We start from the raw sequence: 26,147 nt of genomic DNA, 5'->3' as shown, positions 1-26,147 counted from the left end.
TTTACCTCGGACAAGCTGTAAATGCTTTGCTAGTGTTTTGGGTTCCTTAAGAGCAAACCCTGTGTAGTTTTTTCCCCCCTCCTTCCTCTGTAGAGCGGATAGTAGACCATCCCCTTTGGGATGGAGATGTCGATCAATGATGGATGCAAGGGGCTGTGTCATATGTGGGTACCAGGCTCCAGAGTGATGAAGACCATATATATCTATGTATGTATGTATGTACTGGGTTGGAGAGCAGCTCCTTGTGTTTCTTGGGAGGGTGATGGCCATGAGACCCACATGGTGTTCCCCAAACCCCAAATACAGCTCACCTTCATGTTGATTCATCTTGGGTTCCCTTTGTCAGCAGCTGCCTGGGAGACAGAGTCCTGAAGGGACTGAGGGAGTGAGAACTCCCTCTCTCAGGTCCCCTCTGGCTTCCCCTGTTGGGAGAAAGTCTGAGTAATTAGGAGTTGATATTTTCCAAAGGGGGTGCTTTAGTCCTGCCAGGAGAAGTGTTAGATTGATTGAGAAGAAATGATTGATGTATTTGTTTGTTTGTTTGTTTATTCATCTGCTAGACATATCCTCTACCACCGAGCTACATCCCAGGCCTCCAACCCTGTCTGGGAAAGTAGTATTTCTTTGTGACCCAAGTTGGCCTGCGTCTCAGAATCCTGTTTTACTCAGTTTCCCAAGTGCTGGCATTACAGGCATGCACCACCGCCCCTGGCCTAGGGTCTTTTTTATTATTTCTTTCCCATTCCGGGGGAAGCCAAGCCACTGTCATTTCCCAGCCTTTAAAGTCAGTCTAACACCTGCCACAGGTTCTGCTGCTCAGCCCTGAGGAGCTGAATTGAATCTTTCTCCCATGTGGAGGTAGCCAGAACATTCTCTCTTCCAGTCCATGTGTGACTGTTGCATAATATGACATGTAAATTGATACATGAGGGTCTAAGCACAGGCTGTCCTTGAATCCAGTGTGTCCCAGGACCCCACTCACTCGGCATCCTAGCTGAGAATGGGAAAGTCTCTATGGCTACCTGGATGATTGCAGTTCTGTCTCTGTAACAAACTGGAACCACACACCTCACTGGCAGGCAGCATCGTGGCCCCAGGCAAGGTCGGATTATCCTCACACTGGTGACAGCAGCATCACTCTGGGGAAGCAGTGAGTTTGACAAAATGTGCTTTCTTCAGCAAAGGAAGATGAATGTCCTGGCTCACTGTGACGGCAGAAGGATAGGCACTCTCCTTCCCTGGCATTCTTCCTCATCTTTTCCAGACCCAAAGGAAGCAGGAGGCAGGGCAGGAGAGGAGTGAGATGGCGGGAGGGAAGAGAAGCCGGAAGGAGAGAAGGACTGAAACAGATATGCAGGTACACCTCGTTATTCACCACTTCAGTTAACCAAGACTGTCAGGGAATTTCACATACCCCCCAGCTACTGCGGTTCACGTTATAAACTTTTCCAATTACCTGAAATCTCACTTAACTTAAATTCCAGCACATCCCCTGGGGCATTCAGATCATCAAAGTTTGCCTGTTAAAAGTAATCCCAGGGAGGGGGAAATGTGATGGCCAGTCTGAAGAAGATGGATCATAAAAAAAAGTCATCTTCCAGGATGGCATTAGAATCATTAAGCCACTGGCTTAGGGTCGCTGGATCGTTAGCTGAAAGCTACAGAGGTGAGCACCAACATAGCAAAGGGCCCATGCTTTGGGAGATGCACCCGTGGTGGATAGGCTTAGGTAGGCAGGAAGGGCTTGCACCCAAGGCTCCAGGAAGCACATGGGAGGTTGGGATTCTGCAGCCAGAGTCTTCAGTAAGATGTAGGGCACTGTGGCAGTCCCACATGGTCTTTTACTCTGGATGCTCAACTCTTTAAGAAGTTAAAGACACATGTGTTCCTTGGTGCCTGTTTGGAAATCTGCAGGGCTTAGAAGGATATAGGTGTGAAGGGACTTCATGTCCATAGAAATAAAGGGAAGTACTGTGTTAAGTGATACAAGGTCAAAACACTAGTCTCATTTGAATGACTGTAGGAATTCTCCCACATTCTCTCCAAGTATACACTGTTGCTTGTGGAACTGTATATTTCCCCCTGGAACATAAAAAACTTCATTAGTGAGTAGCCTTTTGACCTTGCTACATGATCTTGTCATCAACAAGGTTCACCTTGCAGAACAGAACGACCATGTTATAAGCCAAAGGAGGGGGAAAATCACAAAACCTCCCCATAAAATCCCAAATTTGTGATTTGGGTTGGGCAACATCTGCAGCAGTGTTTGGGGTCATGGGTTGCACACAGCTGGTAGAGATTTAGGCAGAACATCAATGACTATCACTAAAATATGTAAATTAACACTAAATGTCTGTATCTATATGTCAGTGTATGTGTACATTCACTTACTGGGAACTGAGGTTACATCTCTATTATTTAGTATGTTCTGGGCTCCCACGGTGGGCTAGAGCCTGCGCTTGTCTTTGGGAATTTAATGTTGTATGTGAAAGGCCTGTTTGCAGAGGCCAAAGGCATAGACTAGGCAAGTAGGCAGGCACTGTGTCACACATGTGCACACGTGGCTTGCGAGAGCCTGGGCACACCTGTCCCCACTTTCTCATTCATTGAGGTGCATTCAGAATGCTGTGCAGCCACCAGGAGCCACTCTTCCTCTGCTTGGGGGTTAAGAGGCTTTGGGGACGGACACTTTCCCCAGCACTGGATAAACTAAGATGAAGGAGAGAGAGGGGGGAGGGGGCGGAGAGAGAGAGTTGGGTGGGGGTGGGTAATAGTGGGAGGCTTTAATGGGGACAAGTCAAGCAGATGAACGAGTGGCTGCAGTCAAGTCAGAGGCAGGGGACAGCCAAATACTGAGGGGATGTGGCAGGACAGGTGCTTTGACATTCAGAGTTTTGTTTTGTTTTGGAATGGTAGGTGGGCCGTTGAGATGGCTCTGAGGGAAAAGGTGCTTGCTGTAAAGACTGATGACCTAGCTCAATTCCTGGGTCCTACGTGGTAGAAGGGGGCAGCCAAACTATTCTCTGACATGTGTATACTCTCTGTCTCTGAATGGGTGAAAGGATGAAGGAAGGAAGGAAGGAAGGAAGGAAGGAAGGAAGGAAGGAAGGAAGGAAGGAAGGAAGGGTTTTTTAAAAGAGTGACAAAGCCTGATTTATACTTTTCCAAGGATTTAGGAAGTGGACTGGGCAGGTAGGAAATGCAGATGAGTCTGTAGTAAGAGTCTGTGAAGACATCACAGGGCAGAGCCAAGCAGAAGTTTCAGAACAAAGGAACAAAGAGCTGGCTTATTGGAGTTGGAGGAGGTGTTGATTGCTGAGTGCTTACCTGGTGCTTCTTGTTGGGCAGGAAGGAGGGGTTACTGGGCTACTCAAGGGAGATGGGGTAGGGGAGAAAGAGGGCATCGAACAGAAAACAGAATGGAGAGTAGAGTGTAACCTGGTGTTGCCAACTTCCATTACTGCAGTAAATACCTATGAGAATGTATCAAGAGAGAAGGTCCTTTTGGCATTTTGAAAACTGCATCCTTGGCCAGTTGGCCCCAGTGCTTTTCAACTTTAGGATGATGATAGTGGAGTGTTTGTTGGAAGAAAGCTGCTCACCTCACGGCCAGGACTCAAAGAGAGAGAGAGGAGAGCATCTTGCCCTACACTGTCCCTTCAAACAATATGCTCCCATGACCCTAGACCTCCCATCAGGCCCTGTCTCTAAAAGTATCCACAGCCTTCTATTATTGCTATGCCAGGAAGGAAGTACATGGGCCCTTGGGGACATTTAAGGTCCAAACTACAGCTCTAGGGGACAAAGTACCTCTAAGCAGAGTGAGTTGTCAGATAAAATTTGGGGCTATTCCTACCAGCTTGTGTGTGCAATGCTCTCTCTGTGGGGCTTCCTTGGGGTAGCAGGCATGCTCTTGCACAGTGGAGGAAAACCAATTTGATGCCTTCGCTAAAAATCACTACGACCAAGAGTCACTATTTGGTGGAAAGGGTCACTTGGCAGACATACTCCCCTGACACTGAGCTACCTCCACTCCCGGCCGCAGTTAGCCAGTCATAAAGCTGTCCAAATCCTAATGTAGTATGTCAGATAGCCATTTAATTATTATGGTCTTCCTTGTAGCAATTATGATTTGCTTTATTGCAGATAACAGGAAATGGGTAGATAAAAGCCACTCAATGGCCCTAACTGTGCGATTGGGTTCTTAAGGTGACGAGTACAACTACCTTCACTTGTGGGCGTGAATTAACATCACACATGAGTTACGAGTTCAGCTTCAAAAAAGTAATTGAAATGCAATTCAAAAGAAATCTATTTTTGAGTGGATAATAAAAATATTTCACGATATCTAGTATACATGCCAGAAACGGGGCATATTTTATGGAGTTCATTCCATTCGCATTTCTTGGATTGCCTGCTCTACTTGGTGTGTGGCATTCCTCCCTTCAGCTGGTAGGCATGTACCCACCTGCAGCTGTAGGAGTCCCAGCAGCCCAGAACTGTCATCAGGTGACACATGTTTCTGTACCCAATCGACAACAGCTCAGAGGTCAATGAAAATAAAAGGGATCTCTAGCAAATAACCATCATTTATTTTTCAACCTTTCTTCACGAGCCACAAGAAGATTCCACAGCCTTTGCAAGGTTCAGAAGTAGTCAGTAAAATGGGTCCTCCCTGAGTTGGCCATTTTTTCAATTCCCAGCATACGTTTCTCTTCCTCAGAGCTCATTTATTTGGAGACTATTGTCATTGGCCAGTTTGCCTATCACAGTGTAGTGGCATCTTGTTTTGCCAGTGAACTTGTGGTTGTGGCCACATCCTATGGGCATGACTTCAGATGTGCAAATGTGACCCTTTATAAGGAAGAGGAAGGACTGGCGTGCTCTCTTGGGTTGTGGTGAGAGCATGGGAAGAGCAGAGACTGCATCTCCTGGAGCAGGAAGACCGTGGCAGTTACTTACTATTATTTGTGTGTTTCCCTAATAAATACCTATTTATCCTTTATCTTGGGTCTGTGGACTCATTTAAACCCCACCTTCACCACAGGACTGTGGACAAGAGCTCCAAAGACACTGCTGTACAGAAAGGACTCAAACAGTGGAGCTCAGCTCACCCTGTTGGCAATTTCTGACCCAAACTCCCCTGTAATGATACCTGGTGTTGGGTGTTCTGGGCCTTATCCTTGGTGTCCGCAGTCCCCTCCCCCTTTATACTAGCCAAGTCTACAAGTGCCAATATTCTTCCAGTAGATTCCTGTGTTAGAGTCTGCCACCGTTACTCTCCACCACAGCTCCCTAATTTCTGTGTGCAGATAATGGCGCAACTCTGCCACCTCCTACTTCTGCAGTCATCAGATGATTGGCCCCTTTGGGTTCAGAATCTTCAGCTCTAAAGAGGGGTTAATCTCACTGCCCGTTTACAGAGGCCAACCACAGGGAACAAATATAGCAGTCAACATAGAATGGGAAGTGGTAAGCTCACCACAGTGGTGGTTACTATTACTATTACAGTCAGAAAATGTCCTTAATGCTTCTAGGAATGCTGGACACATGGCAAACATTCAAAAACCAATGTCTTTGCTCCTTCTCCTTTCTTGAAAATAAATGGAATGTCTCCTGTCTTGAAATTGGAAGGAGAGTGAAAAATCTGCCATTCCTATTCCAACTATGAACTTGGCCAACAGAGTTATTACTTGACTAACAATCAATAGCGAAGGCATAAAGGGAATAAAGGTGGATCCCCTGGCTCCACACAAGGGGTTAGAGAGTGGAGTGTTTTCCTGAGTCTGTCCTGCTCACAGCCTTTGTAGTGTGATGGGATGGTCACATGACTCACTGGCCCACCAATATGATCCTCATATCAGGTTCTATGGCTGACCACATTAAGAAACAGCAGAGCCAGACAGTTCTCTGGAGGCCTGCTGGGGCAGATCACACTGCAGAATGCAACGATGTTGGTGTCCTGAGCCCCAGTGCCTTTTCCTTCCATTGTGGGCCGCTTGGCATATTGGTCCCATGCTGTGCAGGCCAATATGATTTACCCCCTCTGATGGCAGGATAGCATTTTTCCCCCATGAAAAGATTCTGAATGATCTGCCCCTAGTTAGAGACCCTAGGTTCCTCATTCATTCCCAGGAGAAGAGAATCTGAACTGCTCAGCCAAATCTGCGCTCTTAGGCCGCATCTATCTCTCTGTCCTCCCCCCAGACAGGCCCCCTGGCCAGACCCATCCTTGCCGCTCATTGTGCTACTCCAGTGTCTTTAGGAAGACCTCTACCTTTGCTTCTCTGCTAGAGCTCTGTTTGCTTCCTGTTGTCTATCACAATAACCTCTCACCCCCTCTCCCTGACCTGCAGGCTCCATGTCACATGTCACTCCTCCTCCAGTGAACACCTTCACTTCCAAGATTTTCCCACCTGTCTCACCCCAAGCTGTCTGAGTGGAAGTCACAGCAATTATAGTTAACACATTAGATGTTTCACAAATGCTAACTTCTTAAATTCTCAGGCCACCCCTGTGGAGGCGCTGTCTCAATCTCTATTCAGAAAAACAGGGAGGCTGGGACACTGATCACGTGCCTAGGAAGTAGCAAAGCTAAGACTGGCAGCTCATGATTTCCACCATGATTATACCCTGCGTTGTCCCTCGGAGGGAAGTTTCTATCCCCCTTACCAAAGTCCAGGGCACTGCAGTGAGTGACTAGTACCTGCAAATATATTCTCACATCATTATGTATGCCTACTATGGTCATATCAAAACCTTCAGGCATTATTCTGAATTCATGGTCTCTCTCTCTCTCTCTCTCTCTCTCTCTCTCTCTCTCTCTCTCTCTCTCTCTCTCTCTCTCGACACTTGAAGTGATTTGCTATCTGGAAAGAGCCTTGAACTTGGAGTGAGACAAATACAGTTTGACTAGCTTTGTCTAGCCAGCTTTAGATAACTCACTTCACCATGTTGAGCTTCCAGATTCCTCATCTGTACACTAAGGAGCCTGGTCTAGTGATTCAGAGTCAGGAAATCTGTTAAATAGGGACAATGCTGTGTATACCACAGGGTCTGATGCAGCTCTAGATATTATGTGAAGGGTCCTCTTCCATCCACGTGAACAATGTCTTATGTACATACATTCTTCTTATTCATTCTATATGTGTTACATATATGCATATAAAAAAGGAGAAAATTCATACATTATCTTATTTACAGCATTATACCTTATTCATATGTATGTACATGTACCTATCTGAATACATCTATTGAGCACCTGCTGTATACCATGTATTTTTCTCAGCACTGGGAATATGGAATGGATACAATGAAGTCTCTACTGTCCCAGGGGAGATACGGAAAGTAACCAGTCTCTAAGAGCAAGTATAGCTCAAGACTAAGCCATTATACAGAAAGAGCAGGAAAATCACACAAGGCGACTGCTTTGTTTCCCTCTGTTGCTGTGATAAGATACTCTGACAAAAGCAACTTAGGGGAGAAAGTGCCTATTTTGGCTTGCAGTTTAAGGCATAGTCCATTGTGGTGGGGAAATCAAGGCAGCAGGAGTTGGAGCATCTGCAGTCAGAGAAAGAGAACAATGAAAACTTACCTGCTTCTGTTCAACCTCTGCTCTCCACTTACACATGCCAGGATTGCCTGGGTCCTCCCATCCCAATGAAACCTTTACCTCTTAGAACTGCTGACATTTTGTTCCTGGTCCTCAGTGCTGCCTGTGGATGCAGATTGCTAAGACAAGCCTTCACTCAGTTAGCTCTGCGCTCAGATCCACTTTGGGCTGTTTCATAAGTGAGGCTTCAGCCTAAGGTTTATCCTGCTGATAAAAACAAATAGCGTGGACTAACAACTACTTCTCTAGACTACAGCAAGCAGAGGAAAGGACGGCTGAGTGGCCACTTTGTTGGAGCACCCTTTTCTCAGAGTGGCTTCATTTTCTGTATGACTGCCTGTGCATTCCTTGAAAACATGTATGTATATGATGCATATGTATATGATTTATATGCACATGTATATGATACTTTTGTAATATAATCCTATCTACCCCAATTACTTTCACCCCCAGACCTTCTCCAACATACCTTCATGTTCTCTTTTTTTCTCTTTTGTATACCACTGTGTAAATTAGCACTGCCTTATGGAAAGTTCGTGGATATTTTTGGCTAGCTCTTATGCAGGTAACCCTAGCTAGTTCGTGAGTGCAGCAGCTGTGCCAACATTTCACAGCACTTCTCCATGTCTGGCTTCTACTGAGCTCCAGAGCCTGAAGCCGAAGTTTTTCTACTGCCTTTCACAGCTTCCAACTTGGACTGTGCCTTGGGAGAGAAATGCTTTTTCTCTTGGATCATTCAAGGGCAGGGAACCTGAGTTTCTGCTTTCTCAGTACAGGTAGCCTTTACGGCCCAATCCTGAGATGGGTATTCTATACAAGCTTACCTACTGAAATGTCATGATACAATTGAGATCTCTTCCCTAAAGTCAAAGACACTGGACATCTCTGGGGCTTCAGATGTGAATCCCATAAATGGAATCCTTGTGCCACTGACATCCAAAGCCCCAGCAACTGGGGCTGCTGACTCGGGGGAAAGAAGAGGACAAGGGCAGATGGGTTAAGTGGTGTGTAGTGATGCTTCCCCTGTGAAATCTCAGTGCCTTCCTTAGGACACTGAGGGGTCCAAGTCACTCACCTCTGATACTTACTTGTCAGGGCCTTGACTCTTGAGAAATCACTGTGGCAACGGGACCATTTTGCATCATGTAGACAATGTCAGAATCTCATAATCTAGTGCGTTTTAAGGCAGGATTCCAACCTCATTACTCGGGGGAATAAAATTCCACCAAGGTGAAGTGTCCTTTCTCAGAACGGCTTTTCTTTCCCCTTTGTTTTTGAAACTAGGCAATTACTTTTTTTCTTTAAAGGGAAAAAAAAATGCGCTAATGCACAAGACTGTCTCTTTTTTTTCTCCTTTCATTTATTTGAAATTGAACTTAACAAAGCCAGTTCTGAGCAAGCACTATATATGAGTAATGCTTTTTGTCCATAAAGAGCACTGGCTCAAATGGTTTGGGAGTGCCGGCTCTTGTTCAGCTTTGCGTGAGCCCCGCGATGACAAAGCGCTCGTGTCAGGGTGCATAATGAAACTATAAATTGTTTTCATGAATGCTCTGAATTTGGTCTTTTATGGGGAAAATTCAAAAGGTATTTAGTGCCACATTTCACATATGTGAATAACGCCAGGCAGTATAATACATCCAGTAAGAGTAGAATCTTTTCTGGACTCGCACGGACCACTGTGGTGGGACTGTTGGCTGAGCTTCATTCCTGGTGCAGGGCAGGAAGGAGAAGCAGAGATACAAGACGCTGTTGCTCGAAGGCAGGAGTCACGGCCCGTGGTCTGGCTGTTGGGAGAATTTAGAGTGTGGCAAAGATACTGAGTCCTGAAGTCAGTCTCGGGTGATGGATGGGTGGGTGCCTGTGTTTGATCCTAGAAGAGGGTTTACAGATCAGCGCCGAGTTAGGGAACAAATCTCCAGGGGAAAATGGCTGCTTGCTTTCGTGGTTGGGAAGGATCGAGTGAAGTGATTTATGATTCAAAGACATTTCATAATATTTGAGGTTGTTTTTATGATCGACAGCACATGGACTTATCCTCAAAAATTTAGAAAAAAGGTGGAAAAAAATAAGGGAAATTTTAAAACTTGAGGAAAAGAAATTACTAGCAAGAGAGATGATTCCTATCAATATTTACAAATTTCTCATTACATATCTTTGTGTGTATCACTTTGTAAGATTTAAAAATATGTAATTTTATATGATATATATGCCATGTTAGATAAATCTGGGATCCAGACATCTATTTATCCTTATATGTAATCTTAAAAATAGTTCTACTTTTTATTATCATATGCATGTGTGTGGTGGGTGTATGTGTGCCACAGCACATGTGTAAGGATGAAGTTAAGAATGAGTTTTCTCACTCACACTGCTGGGATGGCCCAGCCACCTAAGAATTAGTTTCTCATTGCATTATAGACTCAGGTGATCAGACTCAGGTCGTTAATGTTTGATGGCAAATGCTGTGGCCCACTAAGTCACCTTGCTGGCTTATAGTTCCACTTTTTAGAAACTATTTTTTATTTGCAAAAAAAACTATTGTATCTGTCCCTGCTCATGAAAGTTCATGGACAGCTAAGGTTTGACTCTGTCTTAAGAGACCTGTTTGCCAGGCAATGTGGCAGCCTTTCTGTATGTATGCTGCTGGTAAGTGTCTGAAATTGTGTGATCCCTGACCGTGAAAAGGGAGGGACTGGTAAGTGTCTAAAATTGTGTGATCCCTGACCGTGAAAAAGGAGGGGCTGGGGAGCGCGGTGTGGAAGCCCACCTGCCGTTTCTGACCAGTGGCTGTTTGTTCTGCAGTACCTGGTGTGTAAGCGGAAGCTGGAGAGCAAGAAAGAGGCCCTGCTGATCCTCTCCAAGGAGCTGGACACCTGCCAGCAGGAGAGGGACCAGTACAAACTCATGGCCAACCAGCTGCGAGAACGGCACCAGTCCCTGAAGAAGAAGTATCGAGAGCTGATTGTAAGTTTGACACTGGAGGGACGTCTGGTCCCCTCCCTAAAGACAGTAAAAAGGCATGTGATAATGTGCTCTCTTCAAAAGTGACCCCTTTCCAACAGTTCACCAGGCAGCTAGTTATACACCTGTAACCCTAACTTCAGAAGTGGAGGCAGGGGGATCAGGAATTCAAGGCCTTCCTTGGCTACATAGTGGACTAGAAACTTGGTAACCTGTCTCAAGCAAGCAAGCACAACAACAAAAAACCCAAATCAAACCAAACCAAAGTTTACAAGTAGAAATGTGTATACCACCTATTTCCTCTACAACCTGCTCCATATGTGTGTACTTCCAGGCTGCAGGATCTAACACATGTGAAGATACTCATGTCCATATGTGTTTACTGTGGCTGTTTCTTTACTAGTCTGTTGATAATGGATTTTCCTTGTCATTTTAAAGAGTATTAATATCTTAAATCTGTGCTAATACAGAAGCTGCCAGCTGTACACAGCTGTCCAACTTAACTAAGTTAATTGGCATTAAAGAAAATATGAAACTCAGTTCCTCATTGTCCTGTCACATTCCATGGGCTCAAACCCCACAGGTGGCTGATGACTGCTGTAGAATGGGGGTTGAGAGCTCCCATGGTGGCTGCTGTTCTGTTCTGGCTCAGCATGGAGTTCTGCCGGGCAACATGTGCAATGCTGTCTAAAATAGACTCTCTTTATCCAGCACGTCACAATGAAGGCCTTGTACACATGCTGAAGTTGCCTATGTTAGGGTTTTCTAGAGGAACAGAACTTACAGAATGTATTCTCTCTCTCTCTCTCTCTCTCTCTCTCTCTCTCTCTCTCTCTCTCACACACACACACACACACACACAGGGGGGGGGGGGTTATTAGAATGGCTTATAAGCTATGGTCCAGCTAATCCAACAATGGCTGTCTACCAAGAGAAGGTTCAAGGATCCAGTAGTTGTTCAGTCCATGAGGCTAGGTATCTCATCTGGTCTTCAGTATATCCTGGAATCCCAAAGAAGTAGGCTATAATGCCAGTGAAAGAATGGACTTGCCAGTGAGGGCAAGAGCAAGCCAGCTTCCTTCTCCCATGTCCTTTATATAGGTTGCCAACAGAAGGTTGGCCCCGATTAAAGGTGGATAATCCTGCCTCAAAGATTAGGAGTGGATCTTCCCATTTCAAATAGTTTAATTAAGAAAAAAAAACCCTCACAGGTATGCGTAGCCATTTGGATTTTAGTTACTTCCAGATGTAGTTAAGTTGACAACAAGAATAGCCATCAGGTCACCCGTAGAGCCTTTGCATTGTCCCCATGGTAGGGACTATGTGACCATCCCTTGTTCTGGATGACTTGATTTCTCTTGGGTTCTCATGGATTTTTTAAAAGGATGCAAGTTAGCTAGAAATAGAGGAGCAGAGCAACTTCACACCCTGGCTTCTTTCCCCTCCCGTTGACGTGATCCCTCTCTGTCAACATGCTGTTGCTGTGTGTCCCAGGCTGGTCTGGAACTCATTACGTGTTTCATACTGGCCTTCAACTTGTGGTCCTCTTGTGTTCACCTCCCAGGTCCTGAGATTGTAAGTGTGTGCCCAGTTTCTATTAAGTGCAAGCACTATTGTTAACATTTCATCATTGCCTAGGATCACTAAACTGTCCTGGAGTAAAAATAGAAATATTCTTCAAGTTCAAATAACTTGGATAGATATGTGACTAGTGTCATTGTAAGAGGACTTATTTAGCTGTGTATGTAACCCCAGTATTTGGCAGGCTAAAGTGGGAAAATGGGGAGTTTGAGGTTAACCTGGACTACATAGAGAGACTGTCTTGTTAAAACTATAATAATAATAATAATAATAATAAGTGTTCATTTGGTGAGAATTTGTTTGTTCTCTTGAGGTATTTATGTTCCCAAAGGCAAAAATGGGAAAACTCAACTTTTATAAGTCAAAATGCCTAGTTGGATTAAAATTTCTCACTGTTATTTTTCTGAGCAAATCAGATTTCCCTTCCTTGATTATTCTGCCCATAATTAATATGCAGGTGTGTGTACGTATGTGCATATAATACATGTGTGCCTTTTGTGTGTTTTATATGTGTGTTTGTATATGTGCATGTGCATGTTTATGAGTATGTATTTGTGTTTGCATAGGTGTCCCTGTGCATATGTGTTTACATGTGTATGCATATGTGTGTGCCTGCATATATGTGTATTTTCATGTGTGTGCCTGTGTGTGCATGTCTATGTGTATATGTGTGTGCATATGTGTGTATGCATGTTTATGTGTATGCATATGAAACATGTCTGTGTGTGCATGTTTATTTGTACATGTGTGTTCTTGTATATGTGTGTATGCATGAATCTTATGTGTGTGTATACATGTGTGTGCATGTGTTTATGTCTGTGTATCAGTCACTATTTTTATTCTGTTTCAAAGAACTTTAACCGAATGAGATTCTATTTTATGCTCAGTTTTTGCTCTGCTCTAATGGAATTTTGACCCATCTAGATTTCTCCTTTAGAAACATCATTTTGGGAAATATGTGTTTGGTCTTGATTGGAGCCGATTCTCTGGGGTCCTCTATCAAGTGGTACTTCTTTTTAAAGAGTCGTCAAGCTTGCTTCCTCACCTCACTAACTGCATGGCTGATGGGGATTGGTCTGAATTTAGATTCACAGTTCAGTCCAACTGAGGGTTGAGATTCTGTGGTGAGGCTGGGCTTATTCTTAGGAAGTAAAATGTGGTATTTGTTTCCTTGTAGGACGGAGATCCATCACTTCCCCCTGAAAAGAGGAAGCAGGTAAGATTTCTTCTTGGTATCTGGCAACTTTCAAGTCAGGGTGACTGTCACCTTGGCACAGTTCAAAGAATTGGGAATCCCCAACTGTCAAAGCAAACTTCCTTTTTAAGTTCTTCTAGAATCTTAAGATGCTGGGGGATGTGGCTGTAAGAGGGACCAGGAGAGGCAGAAGGGATACGGAGCACAGCCCAACAAGGTGTGGGGAGACACCAGCTGACTGAACCCCCGGACTGGGGCGTTCCCCCGGAAGCTGGGACCTGAGTGCTCAGGTGGCTGCTCCTTCTAGCCGGGAGGAGACGTGGTGCTCTGCTGCTGAGGTCTCCCCACTTCAGACTTTAAACTTGTCTTCTATCAAAGCTCCCAAGCCGTTTTCTTCTTTTTCTCTGCATGTAGCCAACCCGGCTTACTGACCCATCCCTTTTCTTACTTCGTGGTGCATACACATGACGGTTCCTGAACATTCCCCTCTGCTCCTCTGGGCTTCCTGTTCAGGCCTGTGGCTGTCCCACACGATTCTAATTGCTTGCCTTAGCTGTGCTTTTCATGTCTGCGTGGGGCCATCCTTCTGCCTCTGTCCCTTCTGTTCAAATGTTTCCTATTGGTTACTTTTTTCAGATAAAACTGAGAAATGTGTTATTAAGTCTTCCTGCTCTCCCCACACAGGTCTTATTGGAATTTTGTGAAAATTGTTTCATTAAACTGCTAAAAGAGAGCATGTAAATTTGTTAGATGACAAAATGGGGCATCTCAAAATAAGTTCTTTAAAAATTGTTTTTTAAAATGCTCGTTAACGGTAAATTGATTAATCTGTTAATTTGTGGATTAATTTGAACTCACTCCTGTGTGTGTGAGAAAAACAGTGACCTTTTCCCCAAGACAGTTTTCTTAGGCCTCATTTTCCGGTTGCAGTTTTCTAATTTGCCTCACACGTGTGTTAGAGGTGCCCAGGTGGTGGCAATGTTACTGGTGGTACGTTCTGCTATGGCAGGCCTCTTCACTTGAATGGGACCTCAGAGCTGGTTGGTATAAACTAAGATACAGCAAGCACCTGTCCCCAGCTGTGTTTGTAACTAACAGGTATCAGTGAACACAGTTGATTGTTAGTATACAAGGTATTGCACATAAAATTCATAAGTTCATTATCTTGAAATAACTGATGCTGGTGAACAGTGTCAAATACACACACACACATGCACACACATACACACACACACACACACACACACACACGACTTCTGTCTTTAAATAGCACCACTGTCCACATCCACCTGTCCATGCTGCTTGTTTACACACTCCTTCCTACTCTATGTGACTAGTTTATAATGCTCCGTGTTTGATCTAAAGTCTAATTTTTCTGTGTGGCTAATTGATGTTTTTTTCTAAACAAAATTACATGGGAGTTTATCATTACTGTTTAAAAACTGAAATCCTTAATCTTGGCTGGCTGGGTGTTTTCGATAGCTGTAGGCAGTCGTCTTCCCTGTGATTTCAGAGTTTGTTAGTATTCATGAAGGAGTTTTCCAGTTTTAAGTGCATTCGTGTTCTGCGACTTTATAATGACACATTTACATCGACTGAGGAGAATCTGATGAATTCCAGTACGTCTGTCAAGCTGCATCCTTACCGTTCTAAAAATACAAGTTCAAGGTGCCAAACACAAGCACTGTGGCTTTTAGTACGGTGCTCAGTTCCCAACCCTTTGGGAATTAATCTGATGATGACGATTAGGCTGAGCATCCTTCCGCCCGGCCTGGAAATCACTGACTAGCCCCAGAGATACAGGATGGGGTGCAAGTGAGAGAATTCTCAGCTGTGCAGCTAGCAAGGATGGGATGACCTTGTGGATCCAGAAGCTCTGAGATGGTACAGGCTAAGGGCTTTGTGGTCAGCAGATTCCTGAGCTTGTGGGTACCTCTTCTCTCCCCCAAGGCATGTTAGGCAAATAAAAATGCAGGGTACCCAGGTAGACTTGAAGTCAGATAGCTGATGCTCTCTTCGGATAAAAATACATGCCATGCAATGTTGGGGACACACATACTAACGTGTAAGTCACTACTTACCTAAAGTTCAAACTCAGCTTACCTGAGAACTCTATTTATGTGGCAACTGTCGGGGCCCCTTCCTCTTGTGGTCAGCTTCCTTCTATGGCTGTGTCCCCTGCAGGAGTGGCAAAATACCCAAAGGTCAAGCCCCTTCCTCTAGATTGGCCCATGGAAGCTATGTTCCCATTCTCTGAGGGTTATTACGATCTTGGCTTAGGTCGGTCATCTGGGATGGAAGGGCCTTTAGGGGTCAGCAATGGTGTGCTCCAGAATGTGTAGCCTCAAGAAGGCACCTCTGGGTACTTCAGCGTTCTCCTCCATAAAATGGGATAAATATGATGCCTACTGTGCAGAGTGTCCATGGGGGACAGAGGATACGGTACAAGCGGAATGCTCAGCTCAGTGCTTTAGTGAAGGTCTCTTCTTCTTCTCCCTCCTCCTCCTTCCCTTCCTCCTCCTTTCCCTTCTCCTTCTTCCCTTCCTCCTCCATTTTCTCCCACTTCCCTTCCTCTTCCTCTTCTTCCTCCTCCCCTTCCATTCCTCCTTCTCGTCCCCTCTTCTTTCTGCTTTTCCTCCTCCTCTTTTTCCTTCTCTCCCTCTTCTGTTTTTCTCTCTTCCCCCTCTCTCTTTCTCCTCGCTTTAAATAAAAGTCATTCTCTCCTAGGATGCTAACTGTCCATGGCTGTAGCTCTCTACAGAACATGATGTCCTTCTTGGTAGCCTTTGGTTGCGTTTGGAGTTCAAAGTAGCTTTGGCTAAAGAATGGTTCCTGATATGGACCCTCCCCAGAATTGTTTGTCCAGTCCTCACGGGAGGCAAAAATACAGCTCACCATGGAGTAGGGAGACCAGCTTTAGTGACCCTAGGTCTGTCCTCCATGTCAACTCTCTTGTTTATTACTCTTTCTCTTGGTGGCTCTGCTTTCTCCTCAGAATGGCCATTAATGACGTTAGAACTATTGGATCCCACCATTTTAGCATTAAGAAAAAGGCAGTTCCCTGGGTCTCAGTGAAGGGTATAGGCCAGGATTGGCCTAGGGCCCATTTCAGGGTTAGACAGGCTGGGTTAGGCTCCCGCTGTGCCCATGAGATGGGTGCTGGCACACAGGGTGATGGTCACCTGCTGTATGTACCTTACTGAAATGATCTAGGAGTAACATATACTGAGCATGGTCTACCTTATTGTCCATCCATTCTCACTCAGTTCCTGTGGGTGACCTCATTTAATTCCTGCCCAGTCAAGTGAGGCAGGCTATGGCTATGGTCAGTGCCGTCGGACAAGAGTGGAACTAGAAGCTTAGAGAGGGCAAGGAAGTCACACACACAGGATGTAGAAGTCATGGGACGAGCTGGTGCTGAAGTAGAGGTTGAGTGCTAGCATGCATTCCAGCTGCTGCTGGTGACTGTGGATCTCAGGGAGGTCTTAGTGAGCACTTTGCGGGGGCCTACTGCTTATTTTAACAGGGAGGATTTGGGGTGGAAAGAGCCAGAGCAGAGCCCTCGAGCTTGTTGAATTTGGTGCTGTCAAAGTCACCATTCCTTGATCTCACCTCTTGTCCTGCCATCAGCCCCTCACTTCCCAAGGTATCTTGGTATGAATGACCAATAATACACTCATTGTTAAGTCTTATGGTGATCCTGTGAGTAAGCCCATGAACAAAGTCATTGAATATAGGATGGTAGACAGTAATTGTGCAAAGGAGAGAAAACTGTGGTTCAAAAGTATGTTCTGGCTGAGTAAGTTGGATGCAATAAATAGTATTGGGGAATTGTCTTGGCAATAGGAAGAAGGCTCTTTCCCCTTTAAAATAGTTTAAAATTTATTTCGTGTTAGTCCTTAGGCCAGTGAATGGTTTTGACTGGTCATTTTAAAGTGCCTTAGCTATATCACACCATTCAGAACAGGGAAGAACATGCCATTGCTTTTTAGACCCTGGTTCCAAGGTGATTTCCCATTTAGTTCAAAACAGGTAGTACATGTGTTTTTAAGGGGAGGCATGTTCATTTCCTGAACTGCTTCATGAACAGGAAGTGGGAGAGGCACACCCCTGACCTGGTGCCTCCTAGCACACGTTGTGTATTGATCCCAGATGTGAGCCAGAAGGTATAGTGAATGCACCTGGCATGAACAGATGACACTGAACCAGACATGATTGCCAAGTTACAGAGGCAGCATGGAGGTCACGAGATGTGCACACTCGAAAGAAGATACCCACTTTGTGTCTTGCTATCCCATCATCCTTGTGTCTGTGATAGCCATCGCTGACTTGGAAGGACCTCACTAGGCTCTTACCTATTCATTTTTTGGAAGTCAGATGCTATGACCAAAACCTTGTCATACCTTCTCCATTTTTTCATTCCTTAGGAAGGACCAGTGCACCTCATCCTTTTGTGAATCCGAGATCTACAAACATGTCCAAAGTGATGGGCCCTCACTCTAGAAGAAGCTTGTGTGCTTGTCACAAAAACTTGCCTACCATTTCATAGTCATAGATCCTCTGCAGCCTACCTGAGGGTCCTTGGCATTCCACGGGTTGCCTGTTAGGAGCTGGAAATGTATTGAGGGTTCTTCTCATATTTGGATAGAAAATAGTAACATATCCTTAGTTGTTGTAGTGCTGCGTGCTTTCTAAGAGACCTTAGAGATGTTCATGCCTACATGTGTACATCCTGCTATGCTCTGAGGCTGTGTTAGTGAGATGCCCCTTTCATAAAGGCAATGCCATAGGCTTAGATAAAAATTTTCCAGTCCAGTGAATTCAAGTATAATCCTTTACTTACCAGCTGGCTGACCATAGGCAAACTGTATAACCTCTCTCAGCTACCACTGACTCTTCATTAAGATAGAGATACTAATGAGACATGTTCATGAAGTCCTTTTGAGCGACTTCTGTAGGAAGGCTTCTAATGTGCTGTATTAGGGTTCTCCAGAGGAACAAAATGTATAGAATGAATCTATATATCAATAATTTATAATCAAAATACTTGGGAGTTATTCTGAGAGCCACTACCAATCAGAAACAAAATCATATTGTCCCAGATCAGGCAAATATATATATTTAAAGTGGCTTACAGGCTGTGGTCCAGCTAGTCCAACAGTGGCTACCAACCCATGGAAAGTCTACGAATCCAGTTGTTGTTCCGTCTATGGGGCTGGATGTCTCAACTGGTCTTCAGTGCATGCTGGAATCCCAAAGTAGGCTTTAATGCTAGTGAAAGAATAACCTTGCCAGCAAGAGTAAGGGCAAGCGAAGAGCAAGAGTTTCCTTCTCTCAAGCCCTTCATACAGGCTGCCAGCAGAGTGTGGCCCAGGTTAGAGACGGAGCTTCCCACCTCAAAGGATCCTTAGGAAAGGTGGTCTTCTCACTGCAAAATAATTTAACTAATAAAAATCCCTCCTGGGTTTTCCCAGCCATTCTAGGTTTAGTTAATTCCAGATTTAGTCAAGTTGACAACCAGGAATAGCCACCTATGTGCTTTACCTAGTAGTTGGTGAAAGCTTGGGTAATGCCAGACATTGTATAGTTTTCTTGGGATTATTCAAGGCCACACAACAGGTTCACAGAGCAATACTAGATTCTAGAAGACTCTTTGTGTGGTGACAATTTGATTCAGGGTTTTGGTTCTATTTTTGATTTGTAGACCTTTAGTCCATCCCATTTTGAAAGTCCTGTTTAGAGCCTCTGCCAAGCAGTAGCAGGGAACCAGAAATGGAGGTAGGTTTTTTACACTAAGCTGTGGTGGATTATCCACCATAGGAGAATACTTGGACACAGGTTTAAGTCAATAGAAAGTCTTTAGTAGCTGATTGGTGATGATACTGGGTATTTGGGATCGATCTCAGTGTAGTCCCAAGCCTTTTTTAGAGTGAAATTTTAAGAAAAAACAATATCCTGGGATGACTGACTTCAGGTAGTAAAAAACAGACAGAAAGAAAACTATAGAAGCCAAAAAACAAGGTTAGTACACTTAGAGACTTTTCTATAACTACGGACTTGGTGGATTAGGACTTTGTTTTTGTTTTAGCAGGTGGTGCTGTCTCCATGCTGAGTTTTATGGTCTGAAAGATACTTCCATCATGGTGTCAGTTGTGCCAAGGTTTGGGAACCTGTTACATAAGCTACTCTTCTCTCTGGTGGCCACCAGCCACTGACTATAATTTTGTCTGTCTTTCCCCCTTCCTTCATAATCTGCTTAAGACGCAGACTTGAACTTCATGCTTGTAAATTCTAAGAATATAGTTGTCATGCCTTCCTTTTGGACCTTGGAATTCTTTTCCAAACAACTCAATTTCCAGTGGCAAATCACCCGTTAAAGAGGCTGTGAAGAAACCAAGACAACAGCGACAGCACTAATAGCTTCTCGTGGGATATTGAAATGAAAACGTCTTCCCATTACTCCAGGCAGAACTGTATACTGTGTGCCCCTTTGCACTGCATGGAGAGATCATGGGAAGATCACAAATGACCCCTTAAATATTTTTCTTTTGCTAAACGAGCACTTTCTGTGAAGGAGACAAAGGGGAATTGAGACGATCTTGGGTTAATCTTCTTAGGTGACAGGATTCTTTTGGGTCACAGTGGCACACTCCTCCTCCTTAAACCCTTCGTTGAACAGACAGTCAAACACATCTTTAATATCTTTGTCTTTGGTTGTTTGATTTTGAGCACAAGTACCCTGGGAGGCATCTCCCTGGCCCACCAGGGAGTCTTTGCTTTCTTGCCTCTAAAAAGGAATGGCTTATTTATACAGTGACATGCACGAGATGACAACTCTGGGGAAAATGGAGTGTAGAGTGGGCCCTGTGTGGGAAAGGAGGGGCCTTTTATTTCAGCAAAGTCTTCTTGGTCAAGCTTATTTTAGTTCCCAGGGCCCACAAATCAGAATGACTTTGTACACGAATCCTGGTTTGATGCGGGGAACCTAAAACTTCCTTCAAAGACTTCAAGTGCTTTGAGGTGTTCTTTCAGAACACTTTGAAAGGAGTGACTTAACTGTTACATTTGGGAAGCTAGGAGGCAGCCCAGGTCCAGCTGTTCCAAGCCCTTGCATCAGGACTGTGGCTCCGTGTTGGCTATCACATTCTGCAGATCCTCATACTGACCTGACATGGAGTATGGGTGTGCCCCTGATTCATAGGCTCACTCAAAAATGCTTGGGAGCTGTTTTGGGAGCCACTAGCAAGCAGAAGCAAAATCATAATGTCCTAGATCAGGCAAATATTTATTTAAACTGTGCCTTCCCTAAAGTCACTCAACAGGTTTGCCCGGAGAAACATTTATCTGTGAGGGTGGCGGAGACTGCTGAACTTGGTGCTGCCCCAGACTATTCCCAGCATGCACTCCCTGTAGCTGTTGTTGTAAATAAGAGTGCTGCCAGTGGGATGGAGGTTATAGCTCTGGCAGGCTCTATGAGCAGGGGCCCTTTGCTAAGCATGGTTCACTCAACCACTGCAAACATAGGAGTTGCTTCTGGACCAAGACAGCAAAGTGGAAGCTACAATTAAATTTGCCATCCATCACAGGCCATAAGAACACCCATGTTTCATCAAATATTGGGTGGGTACATATTTTAATATATTTTTGCTTTATCTTGTACTATGCCTTATGGAAGTTGTGGATTCCAGGGGCCCAGGATTTAAACTTCCCAGTGCAATGCAACTCAGCAGTGTTCTCTGAATCTGGTCTCCATTTCTTCCTCTTCTTTCTTGAGAAAGTCAAGGATTTGCTTCTCTTTCTGTCTCATCTTATTTTTGTGTTATGTTTGACTTCTTATTCTGATAAGTCTGTAAACTGAGAGGCATGGTATAGGACTTTCTAGCATACATCAGTTATTTATGTATCGTGTGTGTGTGTGTGTGTGTGTGTGTGTATGATTTTCATTTATTCTTTTAAATTTCATTTTATATTCCAACCACAATTCTCCCTCCTATCCTTCCTTCTGGCTGTCTTTTAGCACCCAGGACTATCAGCCTAGGGATGGCACTTCCCACAACGAACTGCCCTTCCCCCAAATCATTCATCATTCAAGAAAAGGCACCGCAGGTTTGCCCACAGGCCAGTCCTAAAGAGGCATTCTTCTCAATGAAGATTCTTTCCTCTTAGATGACCCTAGCTTGTGTCAAGTTGGAATTAAAAATTAGCCAGCGCAGCGATAATCATCCATCCGTCAACCATTCATCCTCTCCTGGGGCCTGAACTTCCCCTTGTTAAAGGCAAGGGTCTCCAAAATGGAGAGTGCCAATAGCCTTTAAGTCTTACCTCTCCCTACTTGTTACTGAGTTATATGTTATATGTATGCTTGTGTCTACATGCCAATGGACATGTGTGTAAGGGTGTTCATGGGACAAGAAGAGTGTGTCTACACCCCTGGAAGTGGTGTGATAGGCAATTGAAAGTTCTGGGCCTCTGGGAGAGCAGCAAGTGCTCTTAACCAATCAGACACTGCATCACCCTCTTTCCCTGTTTTAATCTACCAAATCTTTCTTCCCTCCTCCATCACAATTACAATTCTATCTTATTTATTTACTTGTGTGTGTGCATGTGTGCCACAGCACATGTGTGGAGGTCCGAGGACAACTTTTGGGAGTTAGCTATCTCCTTTCACCACGAGGATCCCTCTGAACTCACTTGTCAGTCTTAGCAGGCACCTTTACTGGCTGAGTCCCCCAATTGGTCCACTGCCACAACTGTAGTAGACACACTCCCGGACCGTAGAGTGACTTCAGGGTGAGGAGTCTATAGTTTGCCCACTGTGTACTCTTTCCTATTATCAAGGAGAATATGACAACCCTCTTTAGCTTGATATGAATATTTAAAATAGGTTCCTTTGTGTGCCTCTTTGAGCTTTTCTACTGGGCCACCATCTGCCCTGGAGATGGAAAGAAGCTGTCTCCTGGGCCTGCCTCCCTTCCTTCTGATACCCTAGCGCATTGCCACACTCTCCCTGCTATTTCCTTCACAAACTGCTATTCCAAACTGATGGCCACAGAGTCCTTGTCCGTAACAGGGAGACAAAGCGCTCTGCATAGCTGATTATTAGAAGCTGGCACCACCTGCTCTCTTGATGGGCTGTTAGAGCGAGGGTGTGAGTCATGGGTGTTATTTTTGGTCAGGAGAATTGTGTGAACTTTGCTCCTCTATTCCAAGCTCTTGAAAATGCGGCCCCCCCCATCACCTTTAAGGTGTTTCTCAAGGAATTGGGTACCCTAGCAGAATAGTCATTTTCTGACTTTTAGTTACTGTTTTAGAGTTGAGAAGGTGGAGGGCTTGAATAGAGTTGGGTTGTGTGTTGACAGCCCTATCTGGTAAGTATAAAAGAAAATTACAGTCACTTGCATTAAGGCAAGGGTGCTCCTCCCTTCCACTTCTACCCCTGAGATCAAGTTCAAGGCTGAGATAGATGTACTGTGAACTCACAGCCCCAAAGGTATTGTGATTCTAACTGACCACCACCACTGCATTGTGGGTGATGGCGGGATGCCTGACTGTATTGTGGTTGCATTCTTTTCAGCTGGGCTGCAAACTAAGTAAGGTTTGGTAGCCACGGCTCTACTTCTCTGAATGCCTTCCCTGTTGCCGCCCAAACCTCTACCCGAGTGTTCTCTGGGGTCTTGCCTGTTTATCCCGTGTTTCTGCCTTGCTCTATATCCAAGTGTCCCGGGGCACCCGGAGCACCAAGGTCAACACTTAATCCCTAGCTCTGGAGCCACAAAGCATCCTTATTGTTTCTGGTTCATGACACGATAAGCAGGGAAACTGGGAACAAGCTTTCAGAGGTGTTTTAGAGCCATCGTATGGGCATGGCTTTAAAACACGGGGTTTTCTTAAGTTTATTTTCCTAATAATTCATGTTGGCTGCATCGCCCAAAGCATTGATCAGGGATGGACTGAAGAATGCTGCTCTTCTTGCTGCCCGGGATGAGTTACTCAGGCTTTGCTAATTCAGTGGCAGTGGTCCCTGAAAGTTAGCTTCTCCCCTCCCCACCAGGGGATCAAGCCACTGTTGACTGAAAAGGGGAAGTCTGAGGGTGTGGCCATCCTTGCGCTTTGGCTCCCTTGCTGAATTTTGGTTGCTGCTCGTGGAAGGGTGCAGGTGGCAGTGCTCCTTCCTCCACCACCTCTCCTGAGACCACCCTTCCTGCCAGCTGCCTGCCCTTCCATCTGGGAGGATGCTGCTGCCGGCTCCCTGAGAAGAACCATGAGCTAATGTCTGGGAACTTTCTGAAGTTCAGTGGAAGGAAGCACGGACTGTCAATCAAGAACATTTTTGACTTTCACCACCTGGACCCAGTCTGTCCTGTGTCTTTGAATTGACCACCCCCCAGCCCCCACCCCACCCCCACCAAAAGTTCTGAGATATGAGGTGAGGAATACCCCTCCCTTGCCTGGATCCTTGCCCCCAAGGTACCCACAAGGTCCACCCTTTCTTTTTAAAGGTGACCTCCTCTGTACACTCTGTTTCCTGTGCTTCATTCTCTAGATGCTTAATACCTGACCAAGTGAGCCACTCTTATTCTGTACCATGGAGTATAACATGTAATCAGTTACATGTGAGTTCACGAGAGCATAGAGTTTTGTGTTTTGGGGTCATTGCTACATCCCCAGGCCTAATACAGGGCCTAGCACAAAGCAGATACCTAGAAAACATCCTCGTGAATAAATGAACAATGAACAATGCAGGCACGGAGCCATAAAGATCCAGTTGTGGCCAAAGAGGGGCCTGCTGTGTCCCCACAACTCTTCTGTGTACTTGCCATAGGGTGGGGGCTTTAAGCAGCATCCACTGGGTGCCCAGCCTGGGGTTCAGCATTCTCTGTTTACTGTGTACATTTTAGGTCACCACATGGAAAGTTCAGTGTTAAGTCCCTTCTGCAGATAGAGAAAAATTCCCCATGCAGCTAGTGACAAAACTGGGAAGTAACTTTCATTCCCCACCAGGGAACTTCCCAAAGTCATCTGGGAGCAATGGTTCCTGGTTTCTGTGTCTACAAAAGGGAGTCTAACTTTCCTCATCCACCATCAACTTTGTATCTCAGGAGAGCAGAATTCTGGGAAAATGGGAAGCAAGATATTGTAAGCTATGAGCCATGCATATATGGGGTTGAAGATTTAAATTGCACTGTGGAATGGAGATTGTATTAGGGAAAGCAGCCCGGAGTGCAGGGGTCTGAGGGTTTGTCCCAGGCAAGGCTGCATGCTAGGCCCTGGTTTAGTAGTTGGTACTCCTTACTCCCAATGCCAAGGCGTCTCATCTCCCCTTTTAGCTGTGTTAAGGGAGAGGGGAGGAGAGAGAACCAAGTTCCTTGCCCTTCATGGAACTTATGCTTTAGCACAGAGAGGGAGTCAGGAAATAAACAGCGACCAATAAACCATGAAGTAAATTATATGGCATGTTAGGAGATGACACGTGCCTCAGACAAAGGCACGGGAGCAAAGGGGAAGGCGGCTGTGTTAAATCCAATGGTCCAGGAGTGGGGGGGGGGTCCTGTGGGGATGAGTGACCTCTATGCAAAAGCCTGAAGGAGTTGACAGAGGGTTTGGGCACCAAGATGGAATGAGACCTGGCATGGAAGAAAAAGGAGAATGGAAGTCAGGTATCTAGGAAGAAGAGGAAGATGACAGTCGCAACCAATGGGCTGTGGAGGTCCCAAGGACAGTGAAAATTTTGTCTTTATATTCTTTCCCTTTCTGCCTTTTTCTACCCAATATAATTATTCTCTTAAGTGTAGCATTGAAGGCCTTGGAGATGTGGCCACTACAGTGGGTTATCATTTATGCCTCTGGATTTGGGTGTCCTCAACTTCGGCATGAAGGAATCTGGGGACTTATCTCCATGGACACCTCTTTGAGTGGATTGTTGTGAGGCTCCAGCCTTCTCCTTCCTTCATCCTCTCATTCTGAGGCTTTAGACATGAACGTACACACACACACACACACACACACACACACACACACACACACACGCACACACACTGTGTGACTAGCCACCTTGCTCAGTAGTTGTCTTTTAAAGGTGGGTGAGAGCATGGTCGGTCGGGTGAGAGTCAGAACAAGCTATGGTTTGTAAAATACCAGTAGGTTTCTGCATGTCAGGGGACAAGGGCGAGCTGAAGGCTGAGCAGAGGGAAACATGAAGAGTTCAGGGGAGCCCCAAGAGGAGATGCATTAGAAGATGCCAGCAGTGCTGCTCTGGAGACAGGAATGGAGCTGGCTGGCTAGGTGAGCCCCTCCAACAGGGTAGTACCCCGGGTCCAGATAGGAATTAGATGATGTTTGTGAGAGGAGAAGCTTGTGGCGGCGGTGGTGGTGGGGTGATGTTCTGAAGACTGGGGTGCAAAGCAATAACCTGGGTTTTTTGGAACCGCGAGAGCCACCATCAGGAAACAATGAGATGGGAGACAGCCCAGGAGACTAAAGAATTGCAACTGGGTCCCGATGTTGGAAATGGCTGCCTCAGAACGGCAACCAAAGTTCCGGGCATTCAGCCTGGGGAAATGGCATCCTGGGTAACATGCCTGCTGCAAACGCATGAGGACTTGAGTATGATCACCTGCACACATGTAAAAGGTAGGCACAGCAGCATACAACTGTAGTCCCATCGTTGGGGAGACAGAGACAAGGGGGATCTTTGGGGATCACTGGCCAGACAACCTCGTGGAACTGGTGAGCTCCAGGTTCAGTGAGAGAAGGTCTCAAAAAAATAAGGTGGAAATCAACTGAGGAGCATATTTG

The 26,147-nt window shown here is 45.3% G+C and overlaps 1 protein-coding gene across 5 annotated transcripts in view; it reads left to right on the top strand.

Moving 5' to 3' along the window:
- Positions 1–26,147, top strand: part of Ccdc149 (coiled-coil domain containing 149) — a 92,082-nt gene that overhangs the window by 22,263 nt on the left and 43,672 nt on the right. For all 5 annotated transcript variants that reach the window (XM_040747071.1, XM_040747070.1, XM_040747069.1 and 2 more), the window contains exons 2-3: positions 10,418–10,579; positions 13,335–13,373. In XM_040747071.1, coding sequence (XP_040603005.1) covers positions 10,418–10,579; positions 13,335–13,373 — 201 coding nt within the window. The remainder of the gene's footprint in view (positions 1–10,417; positions 10,580–13,334; positions 13,374–26,147) is intronic.

Source organism: Mesocricetus auratus, unplaced genomic scaffold (assembly GCF_017639785.1).
Source record: "Mesocricetus auratus isolate SY011 unplaced genomic scaffold, BCM_Maur_2.0 Super-Scaffold_100006, whole genome shotgun sequence".
Lineage (NCBI taxonomy): Eukaryota > Metazoa > Chordata > Mammalia > Rodentia > Cricetidae > Mesocricetus > Mesocricetus auratus.
This window is presented reverse-complemented; position numbering and strand designations above follow the sequence as displayed.